This window comes from Oreochromis aureus, linkage group 2 (genome assembly GCF_013358895.1).
Source record: "Oreochromis aureus strain Israel breed Guangdong linkage group 2, ZZ_aureus, whole genome shotgun sequence".
NCBI lineage: Eukaryota > Metazoa > Chordata > Actinopteri > Cichliformes > Cichlidae > Oreochromis > Oreochromis aureus.
This window is the reverse complement of record NC_052943.1, coordinates 6,196,224-6,212,972: the sequence shown is the minus strand read 5'-3', so window position 1 is coordinate 6,212,972 and position 16,749 is coordinate 6,196,224. Positions and strand designations below refer to the sequence as shown.

At 40.9% G+C, this 16,749-nt stretch overlaps 1 protein-coding gene across 4 annotated transcripts in view; it reads left to right on the top strand.

Moving 5' to 3' along the window:
- The first annotated feature begins 422 nt into the window (after positions 1–422).
- The window catches only part of gria1a (glutamate receptor, ionotropic, AMPA 1a), a 74,272-nt gene continuing 57,945 nt past the window's right edge, over positions 423–16,749 (top strand). For all 4 annotated transcript variants that reach the window (XR_005614040.1, XM_039616125.1, XM_031733317.2 and 1 more), the window contains exons 1-2: positions 423–918; positions 1,070–1,204. Coding sequence is in view for 3 of the 4 variants with exons in the window: in XM_039616125.1 (XP_039472059.1) it covers positions 831–918; positions 1,070–1,204 (223 nt within the window). In the remaining variant the exon portion in view is untranslated. The remainder of the gene's footprint in view (positions 919–1,069; positions 1,205–16,749) is intronic.

The window sequence follows — 16,749 nt, the reverse complement described above, 5'->3', positions numbered from 1 at the left end:
TTACTTTTTAATGCAAATCTACAGCTACAAAAATTATTACAAAATAAAAGTGACATTACAAAAACACTCTCTTGTCAGTGTGGCTATATTTGCTCCACAACGAAACGAACGTATATCTAAACCCCGTGCGTCTCTTGGGGGACCTGTCTGTGCGCTCCAAAGGCGCACACTGCAAAAAATATTTACCCGCAGGTCATTAGTCAAATAATGAGTGTGAAAATTTCCATTTTCTTTTCCAGCTGTAACATCCTCCTATCGAGTGAGACACTGCTACTTGTTTCCTGTCCAAAGCAGCCTTTTTTAAGTAATGCTCGCTTCTGTCCTTGTGTCATTTCCTTTACTATTGCGCGCTGCCCAGACTTGTTGCAGTGACACTTGCTCTCGAAATATTTCTTTGAAAAGCCAAAATTTGCTCTATATATCAAATAACTGAAGTTATCTCGCTATATCGTGGATGGGGGAAATCCTTGTTTAGGGTAAAAGGCAATAAATTAAAATTGTCTTTAGGTTCAACAGTTTTTTAGGGTGTTTTTTTTTTCAAAACGGGTTTATTTTTTGCAGTGCGGCTAATGCTGAAGTCATTCTCCGTCTCATACAGCAGCAACCAAGGACAAGAGAGCATCAGCAGTGAGAGGGAAAAGAAGAGAGAGAAAGGTGCCTCCTCTCGCCATTGCGATAATTGTCTCGCTGTTGAATCGATGTCGGTGCAAATGCTGCTCTAAGGGGAGGCGATAGGAGTGGAGGAGAAGCGGGGGGATTTAACTTCACACACGGACAAAACCTATGCTTGGATTTCGGCTCTTTTTCCCTTCGCCAATGCAAAAGGAAATATGCAGCGAAGCTTCACCATCCTCTACACCAGTTTACTGGGGATGTGCTTGGGTTCAAGCTCAAGTTTTCCAAGTAACATCAATATAGGTGAGAATGGCGCACACACATCGTCACCTTTTGTCTGAGAGAAAAAAAAACAACCTCTGATTCAACTTAAGTCGGTGTCTCTTTTTTAATTTTTTTCCCTTTCGTGTCCACTGTGTACTACATTAACTCCTCGTTCTTTGCTTCTCAACAGGAGGATTGTTCCCAAGCGGATCCCACGAATATGAGGTTTTTCGGTTCGCCCTCTCTCACCACCAGGACATCCCCAAACTGGTGCCGCAGGTGGATATGGTCATGATGGGGAATAGCTTCTCCATGACATATGCCTGTAAGTATCTCAGTGGAAACTGATTACATACGCGTGCATGTAGTCCACCTATTGAACCTAAATCTTTAAATCCGTTTATTGACTTTGTAAAGAGCGCTTGCAACTCCATTTGTAAAAGAAGAGAAGAGGAAAAAAAAGCCTGTGTAGGCTGTAATTGCATTTATTACAGGCCTACTGCAAAGCGTGTGTTCGTAGGTTATCTTATTAACTGTTGCGTGGGATCGCGAAGGACTTGTTTTCCTCTACATGATTGCAGCGTGGTTTGCGCTCTGGGGAAGCCGCGGGGATTTGAAAGCAACCTCTGCGACGGCGACAGCTTTCCTTCAGTCATGTAACAACAGGTTTTTTGTTTTTACGGCTCCTCGTATATGATTTCTAAAACGGCTGCCAATGATCCCAGTGCGCCTTGTGCTTCTTTACACCGATGCAGAAAAGGAGTCAGAGCGCAGATCATGGCTCTCCAAACAATGAGGAGGGTAAAAAAAAAAAATACTCCAAATGCATTTCTAATTAGCCACGGATCACAATCCGATTATCTTTTCCTGGCAGAACACAGACTATTAAACCCTCCCACCCTGAAAGCTTCACAAACACCAGCACACAAAATAAACGTTTTAACTTTTGGGACTTCACCCTCCTCCTTTTTTGTATTAATATGGATCTGGAACAGGCAGACATATCCTCGGTTAACTCAAGTGAGAAACAGTGTGCCAGATTCTCTGACAATTGGATGCAGGATTTATGGTCATCAAGGAAGTTTAAAAGTCCTGCTTGTGAAACCCAATAGTCAGAGCAGTGTGAATGCCATTCTCCTGTGGGTGATAATGTGTGTCATTATGCCAGCACCAACAATAGCTCCGTGTCTGAGCTGTGCAAAAGAAATGTCAGTCTAAATTGTTTCATCTTTGTTAGCCCTGCTCTCATCCCTCCTTTGTATTCTGACAAGATTTTGTCGCCCTTGAGGCTCTTCAGCTGTGTTTTTCTCATTTCATCCTCGACTCCTCTGAATTTGCCCGTGGCTCACTCGCGCTCTCTGTAGTGAAGTCACACACTTCCAGGAGATACCCTTTGACAACCGTGTCTGTCTGTCTGTCTGTCTGGCAGGTGTGTGACACTGCTTCATCCACAGACATTTACTCCTGCTCCCACTTTGAGTCGTTGCATTTTCACTCTGAACCCTCCCCGCAATTCAAAAACTGGTCTTTATGACTTCCCTGCCGGAATGTATGCAGCAATGATATAATTGAAGAGAAATTAATGTTGATTTATAAAGACACAAAATGCAAGTGTAATGGTATTCTGACTCAGAGTTTTAATGTAATGTGGTTGTAGTCGTTCTTATGAGATTCGGTTATGAGCTTAAAATTGGATTGGAAATAAAGCATTACGTGCAGCGGCACTCATGTAGATTTATAGACATCCGGTGCTGGCTGCTGCTGAAGGCTGAACACGACCACTGAAAGGAAATTTACCCTCATCTGTCAGACTCTAACAAAATATATCATTAAGCTTCATGCTATGACCTGTTCTCAAGACCACACGCTTTGTGAATCACAACCTATACAGAGATGTCCATCTGCAGCGTGTCCTGTGGGAAATACTGCAAAACCTGCAAAGTCCACAGCAGATATTTCAACCATCATCCCCCTGAACTCCCCCCACCCTTCAGCCATTTAGGCCACAGAGCCAGGGAGCGCTGTGTAATGAAATGTAAACACACCCAAGATGCCCTCATTAAAGAGACTGCCCTCTGCTCAGAAGGGAGCGTGATGTAAAATATAGGAGGCAGGCTGCTGTTGAATGTTTGCAGGGATTTCTCCAGTGGATCAAACATGGATCCTATCGCAGTAGGGAGGCTGCTGCTGGTGGTGGTGGTGGTGGTGTGGTGTGGTACATTAACGTCTTTGTCACAGCGTGCAGCCAGTGGCGGGACATCAGCACAAAGAACAACTCAGATGGACAATAAGATGGCTCTCGTCTGCCTTTTTTCTTAGATTTTCTTAGTTTTTTTTTTTTTACTATTTTTGCCAGAATTGCTTCCAGAAACCATTAAATTGTACATATTTTCTTAAAAATATGTATCTTAGATATCCACAGACATCCTACCAAACAACACAAATACCCAGAGCTTAACGTTTTTGGTAATTTGGTGCTAATAATTCAGTCAAGGGTCATTGCTATTATCTAACTTTTACCAGAGGTTGATTAGATCTATTCTCTTAGCTGCAGATGATGCACACAGACTTTCCTTTTCTTTTCTATCTACACATCCTTTCCTGTCTTTGATGTTTAAATTTGACCCCCTCCCACCTCCCATGTCATGCACATCATTGCAGTCCATGGGTATGATGATGGGCTACGGTACAAGCGTGTCAGAAAGATTCGCAGTGGAAGGAGATGACAAAAATGAAAATGACACCTCTTCCTGCTGTGTGTCACTTGCTCTCAAAAGTATTTGGATGTGGAGGCTATAGAGACATGTTTGAGAGGAAAAAGGAAAGGCTCCGGGGCTTGTTTATAATGAGTCAGATGAGAAATGCAGCCTATTCCTGGATTTCCATTTTGTGTGCCAACGTGGAGGAATTTGTGTTTGCGTGAATCTGCATCTGGGTGCCCGTTCTATTTAGGATGTCTTGAGTGACTGACAGTTCACCTCTGTAAGTGTGCGACTGTGGGAATGTGCCCGGGGCTCTTGGGGTCCGTGAGTGTGAAAAGCAGAAGGGTGAATGGGCCCTTGTGCACGGGGATGAATGGAGCTCCGGATGAGGGTGATGCTCATCAGCTGGCTCTTATGACCAGCCACTTCCTCCAGAAGCAAGTCTACACAGCATCCACAAACACATGCTCTCTCACACACACGCACACACACTCACTGGCACCTGCCTAAAGAGCAAAGGAATAGGGGCGGGTGGCTGGAAGTAGGGCAAAGGTGACAGAGAAAATGAGAAGAGATAAAGAAAGCCATAAAACGCTGAATGTTATGGGCAAAGTGGTTCATTTTATTTCCCGCATGTGGAGTCATCGGGGTAGTAATAATAACGATGGCATCTCTGTCTGCATAATGTGAGGCTAATTTGCATTTCTCTCCTCTTCCATCATACGTTGACAGGCAAAAGCGAGTCAAAAAGTAACAGAATTAGCAATATTGCCTTTTTACTGCAGTGTTTTCACATTTCCAGTAAAAGTGCTTGCTGGACTGTTTCCTTGTATACGTTTGCATCGTTTAAAATAGCTGCCAGGGATGCTCAGCGTAGATATAGAATGTTAGTCACCCATCAGTTAGATATCACATTACCATAATCTGCTACTGGTTTATAATGCAGATGTCACTGATTCACTAGCTTCATGTCAAAGTCTCTGCAGGCTCCCGCCTATATGTTCTGTTTTTCACTTTGATGTGCGGTAAGACTTACAACTAATCTTTGGCTATTTTTGGTTAATAATGTAAAAAAAGAAAAGAGGGCAAATAAATCAAATAAAGAATAAATGAATTAAAAACATTGCACTTAGCAGCAAAGCTAGACTGTGGAATTTCCAATAATATATGTTTTGCTTCAGCAGCACCTAACTTACATTTGATTTTGTGTCACCTTCAGCCATCTTGACAATAAACCTTTCTTTAGGACTAATTAGCGTTCATGGAAAACACGATATGTGTTGTCAGTGTGATGTAGATAGCAGTATTTCCCCCAGCTCTCTGAGGGTCAGTTAAAAACCTAAACAGAGTGAGTGTGAGGCGGCAATGATCAATGAAGTGAGCGCTCCACGGAAGCCTGCCTAGCTGATCAATAGAGCGTAGATGGAGGTGCGGGCTCGGGGTGGTGGTGGTTGGGGGGGCACTGGTCAAAACTGGGACTGGTCGTGTGCTGCTTGTAAATCAAATAGTATCACATAGACAGTATCAGAGAGGATATCAGTTATGGGAAGAATCTAAACAGGTACCTACACGGGTCGTGGAGTAACAGTCTGACATGTACATAATAAGGACTTACCAAAAGAGCAAGTTTTATGTAATTGTAGCAACCACTCCTCAGAAAAAAACATCTATTTAATATTCTTTTATTGACTGTTATTAGTTTATCCTTAATCGCTGTCTTTCTCCTATCACCCCAAACTGGTCATGGTAGGTGACTGCACCTCCCTGAGCATGGTTTTGCTGGATGTTTCTTCCTGTTAAAAGGGAGTTTTTCCTTTCCACTTTTACCATTTGCTGGTTTAGAGGGGGGTCATCTGATTGTTAGGGTTTCTCTGTATTGTTGCCTTACGATATAGTCACACAACTGTTTATAGCTGTTGCTGTGACTTGGCACTATAGCAATAAAATTGAACTAAAGTGGACTAAAACAAAAAGGAGGGCTGTTTTTGGAGAAGATTTTTTTCAGAAGGTTCATGTGGACAATTTCTTTTCATATACCATAAGAAGTGAAAGCTTGTGAAACAGCTTCTTGAATTTGTCACTATAGGAGCTTTAATGGAAGTAAGGCTGAGAAGTCTGGCGTGGGAGGAAATATGGGGTGTCTGTCAGCCATAAAGAAAGCACGTCAAGTAAAACCAAAAGGAAAACTCTGAGTGTTGTAACCACATCTACTCACTGATTGAAATTTAGTGCGTGTTCTCATCGTTGTGCGGGTAAACATTTTTTGCCTCAGTGCAAAATGCAAAATATGGAACCATAGATCAATATCTCCCAAATATTTTGGCTTGTGACCCCTTAAATAACAAAGTAAATTAAAAGAATTGAAGTCTAACTTATGATCCAGAACAGTAGGGCTACAATCCCCAATCTATCAAACCACTTATATCAATAAGATTTATGTTCCAATAACCAAACTGGTGGACAGAATCCTTTACCTTGAGATAACTTTTGCCATCATGTTGTGTTTTCTCATGTGTATCTGCTGCCACATTTACATGGCTCAAGTTTTCCCCATCAGTGTAGTACCATGGTCTGACTATAAAAAAGAAATGTGTGTGAGCATGTGAGACTGCTTTGTGAAATCCTCTGTTCACACCCTTGCGCGCACACACAATAGCTAACAAGAGACAGAGCTTGAGCAGATGCATTTAATGTATTATTCAATGCAGCACATCCAAAGCTATCACTCCGCGGAGTTATAAGCATAAATATGTAATAATAAGCCGACAGAAAAAAGAGAATTGAACCGACTCTGTTAAACACTATAATGCTTAGAAATGTTCAGCTTTCCATAGGAGAAACTTCAAAAAAAAAGATGGCATCCTTCTCTCTTTTCCAGGGGCAAACCGACATGTCTCAGTTGGGGTGAAAGCAATGAGTGGAAGAGGGTGGTGGTGGGGGTGTAGGGGGTTAAGCTGCAATTTCAAGTTTTTTTTCCTGTTGTAGCAATTGTATCAGTCGTTGAGGTCCATCTGTGGTGACTGACTTCCACAGTGCATGCATGTTCAGAGGGATTACAGAGTATTCAATTTGCTATTGGAAACGGCAGACAAAAAGCAGATCACTGCTCCCTTCTGACTGTTTGGGACATCACAGTTATTTGTCAAGAAGAAAACAAAAGGAAAAAAACAAGAAAAAAAACTTGTGGCAGTTCTCTTGGGCTAGAGTCTGGCAGGTGCTGGTTTGATGAATGAGAAGACTCAGTTTTTTTTTTCTTGCTCCAGAGCACCGGGGATAGAGAAAGGCCCATAGCAATCAATGCAGATCAGCCAAAACCTCTCCCAGAGCAGCAGAGTGATAGGATGCAGAGCAGGAGGGGGGTAGATTTTTTCTCCATGTTCTGTGCGTGTGTTTGTGCGCTTGTGTTGCTTTGTACAAGAAAGACAGAGGGAATGTACACATGGGGCAGGGAGGCAAGAAGAGAGTAATGGCTGCGAAACAGAAAATAAGCAACCTGTCATTTAATATCTTCACCCTCATGTGACTTTTTCTAAGAAAGACTTGCCACACGAAAGTGAACTGACCAGCCATTTGCAGCAATCCAAATTCTGTTGTGAAGACAAGACCACAGCCTTTATCACACATCTCATTTAGCCTATAAACGCGCACACATTACTGATGCCTGTGTCCAGCCTGTTTCAGTTTGTCCCCCTCATTGTCTTTCTAAACCAACTCCAAATCCTCCTCTGTATTCATGCAAGCTCACCAAGTATTTAAAACAAATCTGTCGCCTCTGGAGGTAATGGGAGCTGGGACGTGGAGGTCTGAGCTGAGACGTCTGGGGCTGGCAATTAGAAAACAATGTGTTCGCGGATGAGGACCAGGATTTGTGTTGCGGGGTGGAGGGACGAGCGCCTGATGATGGCAGCTGTCATGTTTTTGCAGCAAAGACAGAAGCGGAGTCCCTCTTTTGTCATACAGTGCATTATAGGAGCCTCTGTGTACTGTAATGAGGAACAAAGCCTACAAGCATATTAACCAGTGTCACACACTGCAACTGCTGTTGTCGTTGGCACAGTTGCGCAGATGCTCGTGGTACTAAATTACACAAAAGTGACACAAGAACTGCAACAGTTGTTAAAAGTCGCAGAAGCAGAAAAGGCAAGAAATGAAACAGAAAATCATGCATCATCACACATTTTGCCTTACAGCTTAGACTGTGGTGTATATTTCCTTATGTGTAGGTGCATTAACTTGTGTGGCTGAAGTGTTACAAATCAGACAGATAAATGCATTGCAATACTAGATTTAACTTTTAGCTAGCATAAACAACAAATTATCATTATAACTGATACCTGGATTGATTAGCTGGTCATCATGCCCGCCAGTCATGGCTGTCAACCTTAGCCAAGCGTGAAAAACCCACAAGATAATGTAATTGTAATTACATATTAACATTACTAATTTTGGTACTATGGATGCCAAACTTGATACTAAAAAAAGTATCTAAATAAACAAATGACTCTAATAATTGCTACTGAAAACTACTGTTGGAATGGATATGCATTTGCAGCATTATTGATGCAAGTATTGATATCCATGCCATCTTTGTCTCCTCCAGTTGACACACAGCTTTACACAGCAGACGGGCAGGCACATAGCCCCTCCCCTCACTAGCAGCTAAACACATGAAATGTGGTTGATATTCACAACGCTATTAACTATTAGCAATTATCCGATACAAATAACCACCTGTTATCATTATGTTGATCATTATGTAGCGTTATATGTCCTGCACGTCTGTAACATTACAGTGTTAATTTAAAAGGATAAAACAATTTGTGTATCTATCTATGTTTCTGTTAAAGTCTAAGAATTAATTCTGAGAAAAGACTAGCAGCAGCTAAACAGAAACATCTGCAGCACCATCAGATAGATGGATGGATGGATGGATGGATGGATGGATGGATGGATGGATGGATAGATAGATAGATAGATAGATAGATAGATAGATAGATAGATAGATAGATAGATAGATAGATAGATAGATAGATGTTGTTGAAACAGTAATCCTAAAAACACTTGGGTATAAGATTAACAATACATGTAGAGAAGGTCCTCCACCAACAAGAAGGCTGGAAGCCAAAATCAGGGAAGCCCAGAAGGATGTCTGTTGGCATTTGGCTAACAGACATATAGAAGAGCATCATGAGAGATAGGTCCTCGATGAATAAGAAGTACAACAACATGATACCACTATTAATATTGATATAACCAAGCCTGTAGAAACTGCCAAACACAGGCTCAAAGCCAAAGCCAAAGCCAGTAAGCTAAAGAGATATAGCAAGAGAAACAAAGGCCAAGAAAATAAATGCCTTGTTCTCCAAAGATCCGTTCAGGATGTACTCTCACAGAGCTAGGTGGGTCTGCCTGCGTACTGCTGGAAGAACATACTGGAAGAACATCTGGGAGGAAAAGGTTTCATAATACCAGTGCTAAGTGACTGGTGGACCTAAGAGCAGACCATCATAACCTTCCATACCAAGAACCAAACTTCTAACAACGAGGCTAAAGAATAAAGAGCTGGACAGCACCAGGACCTGAAACGATCCCTTTCTATTAGCTTAAGAAGCTAAGAGCACGTCATGAAAGCCTGGTAGCACAAATAAGGGACTTGCTAACAGTAGGTACTCATCCACTACTGGCTAACACAGGGCAAAACAATCCCCACAAGCATAAAATACCATCAAACTACTGTCCAATTACCTGTCTCTCCACAACATGGAACATCCTCTCAGGCATCATAATATCCAAGCTGAGTGAAGACATGAGCACAGCATTGGAAATAATACCAGAGGGTCAAAGCACCAGCTGCTGGTTGACAGAGCAGTACACCAGGACTCTAAGACCAGCCAAACTAACCTGAGCACCACATGGCTACACATAATCCTATAACTCATTGCCCCACATGTGGATACAGGAGTTCTTGGGAGTATACAAGGCTAATAGTGTGCCGGTAACATTCATTGGAACTGTGGAGTGTGAATGACGATCATGTGCAGAATATACCAAGGGGATACGCTGTCCCCACTGCCATTCTGCATAGCCTTCAACCCCTTACGTGAGCTCCTCACTAAGAGTTGATACAGATATAGAATCAGGAGTGGAGTGGCCGTCACCCACCTCCCGTACATGGATGAATCAAGCTGTAGGTGCAGTGCAGTCCTGGTACCAGCTAAGATACTGTGAAGAACTCTCAAATTCCCAGCTGAGCTTGAGGAACACACATATCAACCTCTCAAGGGGAGTGAAAGGGAGATTTATAGGTGCCGACCAAATGGCGATAGTGGTAACCAAGCATTTATATGTATATACAAATATATACCATACAGGTATTGAACTTTATGTCAGGCAAGTTAAAAATAATGTTTTTGCTTGTATTTTTTCTAATCTTTATAAAAAATGGATCTTAACATTTTCCCCATGGTATCAAATATGAAGTATTTTCCTGAGTATCTGTAGCAAGTTTAAAATTCCAATATTGTGACAACCCTAACACACACAACCACAACTTTATATTTTCTTAGTAATGACGTTACTTTATTATTGTTAAGCACTGCAGTATCTCTAAATACGCATGAGCTGTCTAGCCTATACAAGCTCAAATTGCCATTTTACACAAGATTCGCATGGTTCACATGGTAACATCAGACACATCCACCACAATTTCTAAAAAACATTCAGTGACATTTCAAAAGTAATAACCAACACAGCACCTTACTCTGTGTACCTCTGCAATGCCTCCGTTTGAGATGATGGAATGATAAGATAACCTTTATTAGTCCCACACGTGGGAAATTTGTTTTGTCACAGCAGGAAGTGGACAGTGCAAAAGTTATGAAGCAAAAATTAGAATAAAATAAAATAAGAATAAATACAGTACACAACTGTACAGAATAGAATAAAATAAAATACTATATACAGTAGAATAAAATAGAATAAAATATACAATAATATAATGAGTTTAATAATGAGTTTGAGGTGTTCAAAAGTCTTCTTGACACCTCTTTCAGATTTGCTTTTGGATGCCTGTTACTAGTCCTCAACCCCTCCCACACTCACTCAAATGCAAAAGATCTCCTTATATGGCTCATGTTCAGCTTATTCCTTTTTACACTTTCAAATTAATTCCTTGCACTTTTGCTTTTGTGTTCTTGTGTTAATAATAGAACTCATCTGTCAAACCTGTGAGCTGCATAAATTCTGTAGTGTAACTGCGTGTGTACACAGTTTCTCAAACGCCTGAGACTAATCCACTCTACGGAGTTATCGATATCAAGATTTAAATACATCAGGGTAGCGGATTTAATCCATGAATTATCCATAGGTGCCTTGTCCTGCACTGTTATTGATTGTCTCTTGTATCTGCAAGTTTGAGTCAATGGCTCAATTAGTTAACTGAGAAAAAAACTGGCTATAACATTATTCATTTATCAAGCACTAACAGTCAAATGTTTGCTGGGTTGTTTTTTTTTTTTTCAAATAAATACATTTTGTACTTTTGCAGCTCTGGATAGAAATTATTTTTTTGCAGTGCTCATAAATTCTGCTCAGGTTTGAGGTGACCGCAATCATTTCCCACGAGCTCGGCTGGAATTTGTTGAAGAAGGTTTTTAATTCATACAGAGGTTCCTAATGAATTAGCTTGCAGGTTGTGAGTTTGGCTCTTCTTGCCCCTCATATCCACTTCTATCACTTCCCCTGTCAGAGAATAGAAAGCGTGTGAGCGGGACCGTCCCTCTGCACCTGTCGACACTGATACGCAGATGGGGAGATAATTGCGAAGGGATAATTGTTAAGGAGATAATTGGAGTTTCCATACCCCCTGACAGGAGTTGGTCTGGGCTATGTTTCTGACCCGTTGCCCAGGTAAGCATTTGTTCAGCAGGCGGCAGGGCTCCGCGGCAAACCAGATTGGAGACGTGGTGAGAAACAGTAAGAAGGAGAGACAATGGCTTGGCGTGAAAGGGTTAGAGAGTGAGACACCAGAAGAGAGAGAGATGTTCGGAGCGGAGGGGAGTGCTCTCACACCCTCGATTACCCATTTAATGAGGCGATGCGGTGCCATTGTTTTATTACTTAGAGGAAATAGGAGAGATCTAGATTTCACTGTGTGGTCCCTTTATTTCCCACTGCTAGGCTGGCATCTGTTCTCTTTGTTCGCAGCATTCTCCTTATCATTTCCTCTCACAGGCACCCGTGCTTCTCTTTCTTTGCCGTCTGTCTGCTGTCACCTACATTTTCAAGACTCACTTCATTTTTTGCTCATCCTTATTAACCTTCCGTGGCCCCGTTTTCAACTAATATAAACTCTCATGAGTATCCAGTGCGCCCTGACTTACAATCTAAGTCCTGTTTGGTTGGTCAGCTGTTGGTCCCAAATCTCCCCCAGAGTTCAGTGTCTTCCTCTCTGGATTTAGTCGATATTTTCCTTATTTTGCCCCCTTTCTTACTGCTTCAGCCACTACTTTTTTTATCCTCTGTCTCAATTTCCCCTTTTTCTTTTTTGCAAAACACAATTTTATTGCTTTTGTTGAGGAAGTGCATCTCTTTTGAGCTTGGGAAGGTAACGCTGTTTAACCTGGGAAACAACAAATCTCTGGAGCAACAAATCGCCGTCTGTCAAACAAACAACGCCCTTTTTAAAACCTCTAGAACCTGTTTTGGATCCCTTAACTCTTAACTATAGATTTTCTCGAACATACATTGATCAAAGAATTACCACTACAGCGCATTATGACTAAACATACTCGTTGGCAGATTTTTCAGGATTTTTAAGGCGATCCAACTGAAAACTGCTTTGACAGCGAAACCCTCCTACGCAGTCATGTCTGGAGACTTTCATGCAGATCCGGGTTGGTGCTGTGTTTTGGTCCCCTGGGTCCCTGTCCTCTGCGCAGAAGGAGATTGATTGCACTGTGTGAGTCATGCTGTGTTGGAGGGCTCGCAGAGTAGGCCACCTCCACCCCATCACCTGAGGGGTTCTTTACAAGCACGATCTGTGTGTGATACGCTGTCTTGTCAAACCCAGTGAGACATTATTTTTATTTTTTATTGAAATATTTTTAGCTAGAGCTTAGCATTTATGAAGGGGTATTGTTTTTTACCCTTAAAAGAAAAATGAGGTCTGAATGCTTGCATACAAATGTGTGGTCTGATTGAATCGGTTATTGACTTCTTTTGCTCGTCCTTTCATTAACATAGCTGATTAGCTCTCCTGAAGATGGATGAGACCAGAGGGACCACAACATGCTCTCTGTTTTTATTACATGCATTATCTGGCAGTTATTAGCCATGGGTGGCTGAGTGGAGGATAACTGTGCACCTAGCAGTGTCTGGTGTCAGATGTGTTTATCTCCCCTCAAAGTGCTCCGTGGTTGATTGAGTGACCCTTCACCCTTGTGAAGGTGGTGTATTTTGCTGCCTCATGTCACAGCTACCTCCCTGCTGGTATCATTCCTCTCATGTTTCCAAAGGATACTTTAAACTAAGTGCAGAAAAGTACCAAACCTTAGGATTATCAGTGTAAGCCAGCCAAGTCAAGGAAGTGTAAATTTCTGAAAACAAGAAATGTGAAATGTTTTTTATATAGATTTTTCATTATTTTGTGAGGAATTTAAGGCTTTCATTACAGAACCACGAGCAGAAAAATGATAGGAAATTGTATCCAAGTAGCCTCTCTGTTGCTTTAGCTACTAGGTTCATACCTACACTGCAATCAGTACAGTCAACAAAAAAAATTGTTTGGCAGCCTAGTGGATTGCTGCTGATTTTGTCCCTCCTATATTTTGGATGAAAGCCTATAAACTCTATTACATGACAGTTCAAAAATCAAAAAAGTATCTTCACTTCCAGTGATAATAAACAGTGTAAGAAAGATCTCAACACTAATTTTACTGCAGCCTAACATCTGCTGTTAGAAATGATAAAACTGGGATATTTGGTATTTCATACTAAACAAAAAGTCCACCGGACAGTGATAAATTATCCAGCTGCTTGGCAGGATTAGAACTTATTGTAGACACTGAAACTATACTTGAGGTTTTCAGTTATGTAATGTTGTTTTTACCTGACATAAATAGGACTATTGACAGATCATTCCACTGTCTCGAGCGTTGAGAACCACTTTGTATCACTTGGAAAAATAGGCCAAATAAGCAGTGTGTCCCAGGCACATTATAAATTATAATTATAAAAGCGTCTGATTATCATGATCAGGATTTTATGTATAAAGACATTTTAAATGAAAATATATTTAAATATAAATGATCTGAGGATTTCATTTTGTGTTGATATGAACGATACATGTAGGAATGTTACCTGTAATTGTCATTTTGGGAGGCAGGATTGGAAGCATAAGAGCCACAAAAAACTTGACTTACCTTGAATTTTGCGTACTGTTTCTATAGAATAGTGCTACAGGTTCACAGCCGCTGGTCACTGTGAATTCCTTTATAAATGTAACTGTGCTGATTAATCAATCAAACTTTAATAGCTTCATTGGAACTACAGGAAATCTGCAGTTCCATATTCGTGCAGTAGTTACGGAGCTCATTCGTAACAGATCTTGATGTTCGTCCCTTGATTTTATAGTGTTGCTCCAGGGCTGTGAGGAAAACAAATTAGACAGGACCTTTAAATTTCTCACATTGGGCCTTTTTTGTTTCCTAATTTCTTCTTTTTTTTAATTTCCTTTTTCAAGAATTCATGAATAATTGAATAATGTGTTTGGTTTTCCTTGTTCTATAGGCTGAAAAGGGACTAGTTGGAAAATCGTGATGACCTAAAGGTGTAGGATTGGGTGAAATGACTTTATGAATCAGTCTAGCAACAATATGCTGAACTAGAAGAAAGCTGGATTTGAAAGCTTGCAGCGCTCAGTCTTAGTTTAGTGATGCCCGCAGGAAAAATTCATGATTTCATAGCATTTGAAACAGATTTCTTTGAAGTTTCACAGTAAATAACGCACCGAACTGAGAACGGTATACGGTCGATCAGAGGATAAGATGAGCAACCAAATCGGATGTCCTATTTTATGGAGTCACCTGGCATGTCAGTCCTCAGTAGTGAGGCTCTATCAAAAAAAGATCTTTATGGATGACTGAACAAGAACTCTCCAATCACTATGCACCCTCCAGCTAAACCCAGCTTCCTGCTGCTGTGAAATTTCCTCTCTACCGCTGACCTTAATGTTGCACATTATAATAGCATGTATAACCCAAGGGAGGAAAATAGTAGATACGTGTGTCCCTCCTGTGTGTGTCTGTGTGTGTTTGTGTTTCTGATAAGCATATCAGAATTTGTGGTTTGTCTATGGTCTCCGTAAACCTGTGAGTCCAGATTACATCAATTACTGATTTGGCATTAGGCACAGCACTCAAATGACATTTGTTATACAGTATTGATTCTTTCAAACCTGTTTGTGTGAAGCCCTAAAAATACATTTGTGAGGGCTCTTGGTACAATTCAATTCAGCTGCATTGATTTTTTTTTCTTATTTATTTATTTTTGGCATGTCAAGCAAACCAGGACTATTGAAAAAAGAATCACATACACCCACACAAAGAAGCAATTTTTTAATACTGCGTTTCTGTACACAGGTTAGGGAACAGCTGATGTGGAGCTGCTGGGAGGCAGCCATGCACAAGGGCACCTTGACACCTCTGACTTATATATCTATTTCCCTATATTTCCAGCGAATACTGACATATCCTTAAATGAATTTTTTTGTTTTCCCAAAAATCTGTCAAATATATTTTTTTCCTATCCATCAAAACTAACGCGATGCTGTTTTAATGCTTAAAGTGTACTTTTTTTAGCCATCAAGTCGTCTATCCATATTTCTATCTTAAACGGTTATGGTCACTATTAAGGAGGCACCTTTTCCAAACACCCGCCCAATAGCCCTTCAGATGCAGGAGCAACTGTCACAAACATCCCTCTTTTGTGCAGCCAGCACAGACACGTCTGTCATTTAAAATTTGGCTCATGCTAAGCAGAGGAACAGCTGCAGGGCATAGGAAACAGAGAACAGGGAAGACGTGAGTGCGTGAGTTGTTTCTGACAGTTCCTCCTGTTGCGTGAGTATCAGCCCCTTTAGGAATTGAGTTTCTCTCTGTCTCTTTCTCTCTTTCTCTCTCTCCTTTTTTCTTGCCGCCCAAAGCTCTTTGGCCACAACAAATGCAAATCAACATCTTGTTCATTCATAGGAAAAGCCTGGAATGGATGAAAATGTCAGCTCGGCTCCAACGAGCTTTCCTGCAGCTGTATGCAGTAAACAATTAGTTGCTGACTTTTTGGACGTTATTATGGTTAATTGGTGTTAATGCATTTAAACGTAACTTTGTGGAGTTCTCACATATATTTTTTTACAGTGCTGCCTACTTAGGGAAAAGCCACCAAAACAGGCAAATGATAGTCACTCATAATAATCAGGTTGATTAATTAGATTCATTTAAAATGAAGCACAGTTACAGATAGGCATCATTAGACAATGTTAAGGTTTCAATAGTAAACACACACAGGCCTAACTGTAAGTTAAGAGGTTAGTAATGAAACTCTCAGAGACTGATTGCAATCCGCTGTGTGTATGAGTTTATCAAATATCTGCTAACTCAGCTACAGCTGCAAAATCAATGGGGGCTTCATCAGTTATTCATAATTATTTATTCCACAAAAAGAGAAAGTATAAAGAAATCACAAAGGATACTATCGTACACCACAGGTAATTTGTCGCAGTTGTACAGTTAAATCATTTGTTACATGGATGCTCGGCTTATACACGGCTGTTGAAATATTATAATTGTAGCGTTAGTAGTGGTGGGCAGCCGATCAGGAGCACAGAGCCTTAAATTCTTTTGAACAGTTAACGTCACGAGCAAAAAGTCACGAATATTTCTCACTTGCATAGTATGATCCCTGACACACAGGAGCTCACTGTCTAACTGCTTTAATGCAGACAATGTCCAGACAAGGCCAGAATAGATAGATGGACGAAAAGGAAAGATGGAGCAGAGAGAAAAGTATCCTTTAGTTCTTTTGTTTTTTATAGTTTCGTTACTTTTTCAGATGTATCATCCCTCACAGTAAAAAATTTTACCATATCACCCCCAGTGTCAAGATGACTGTG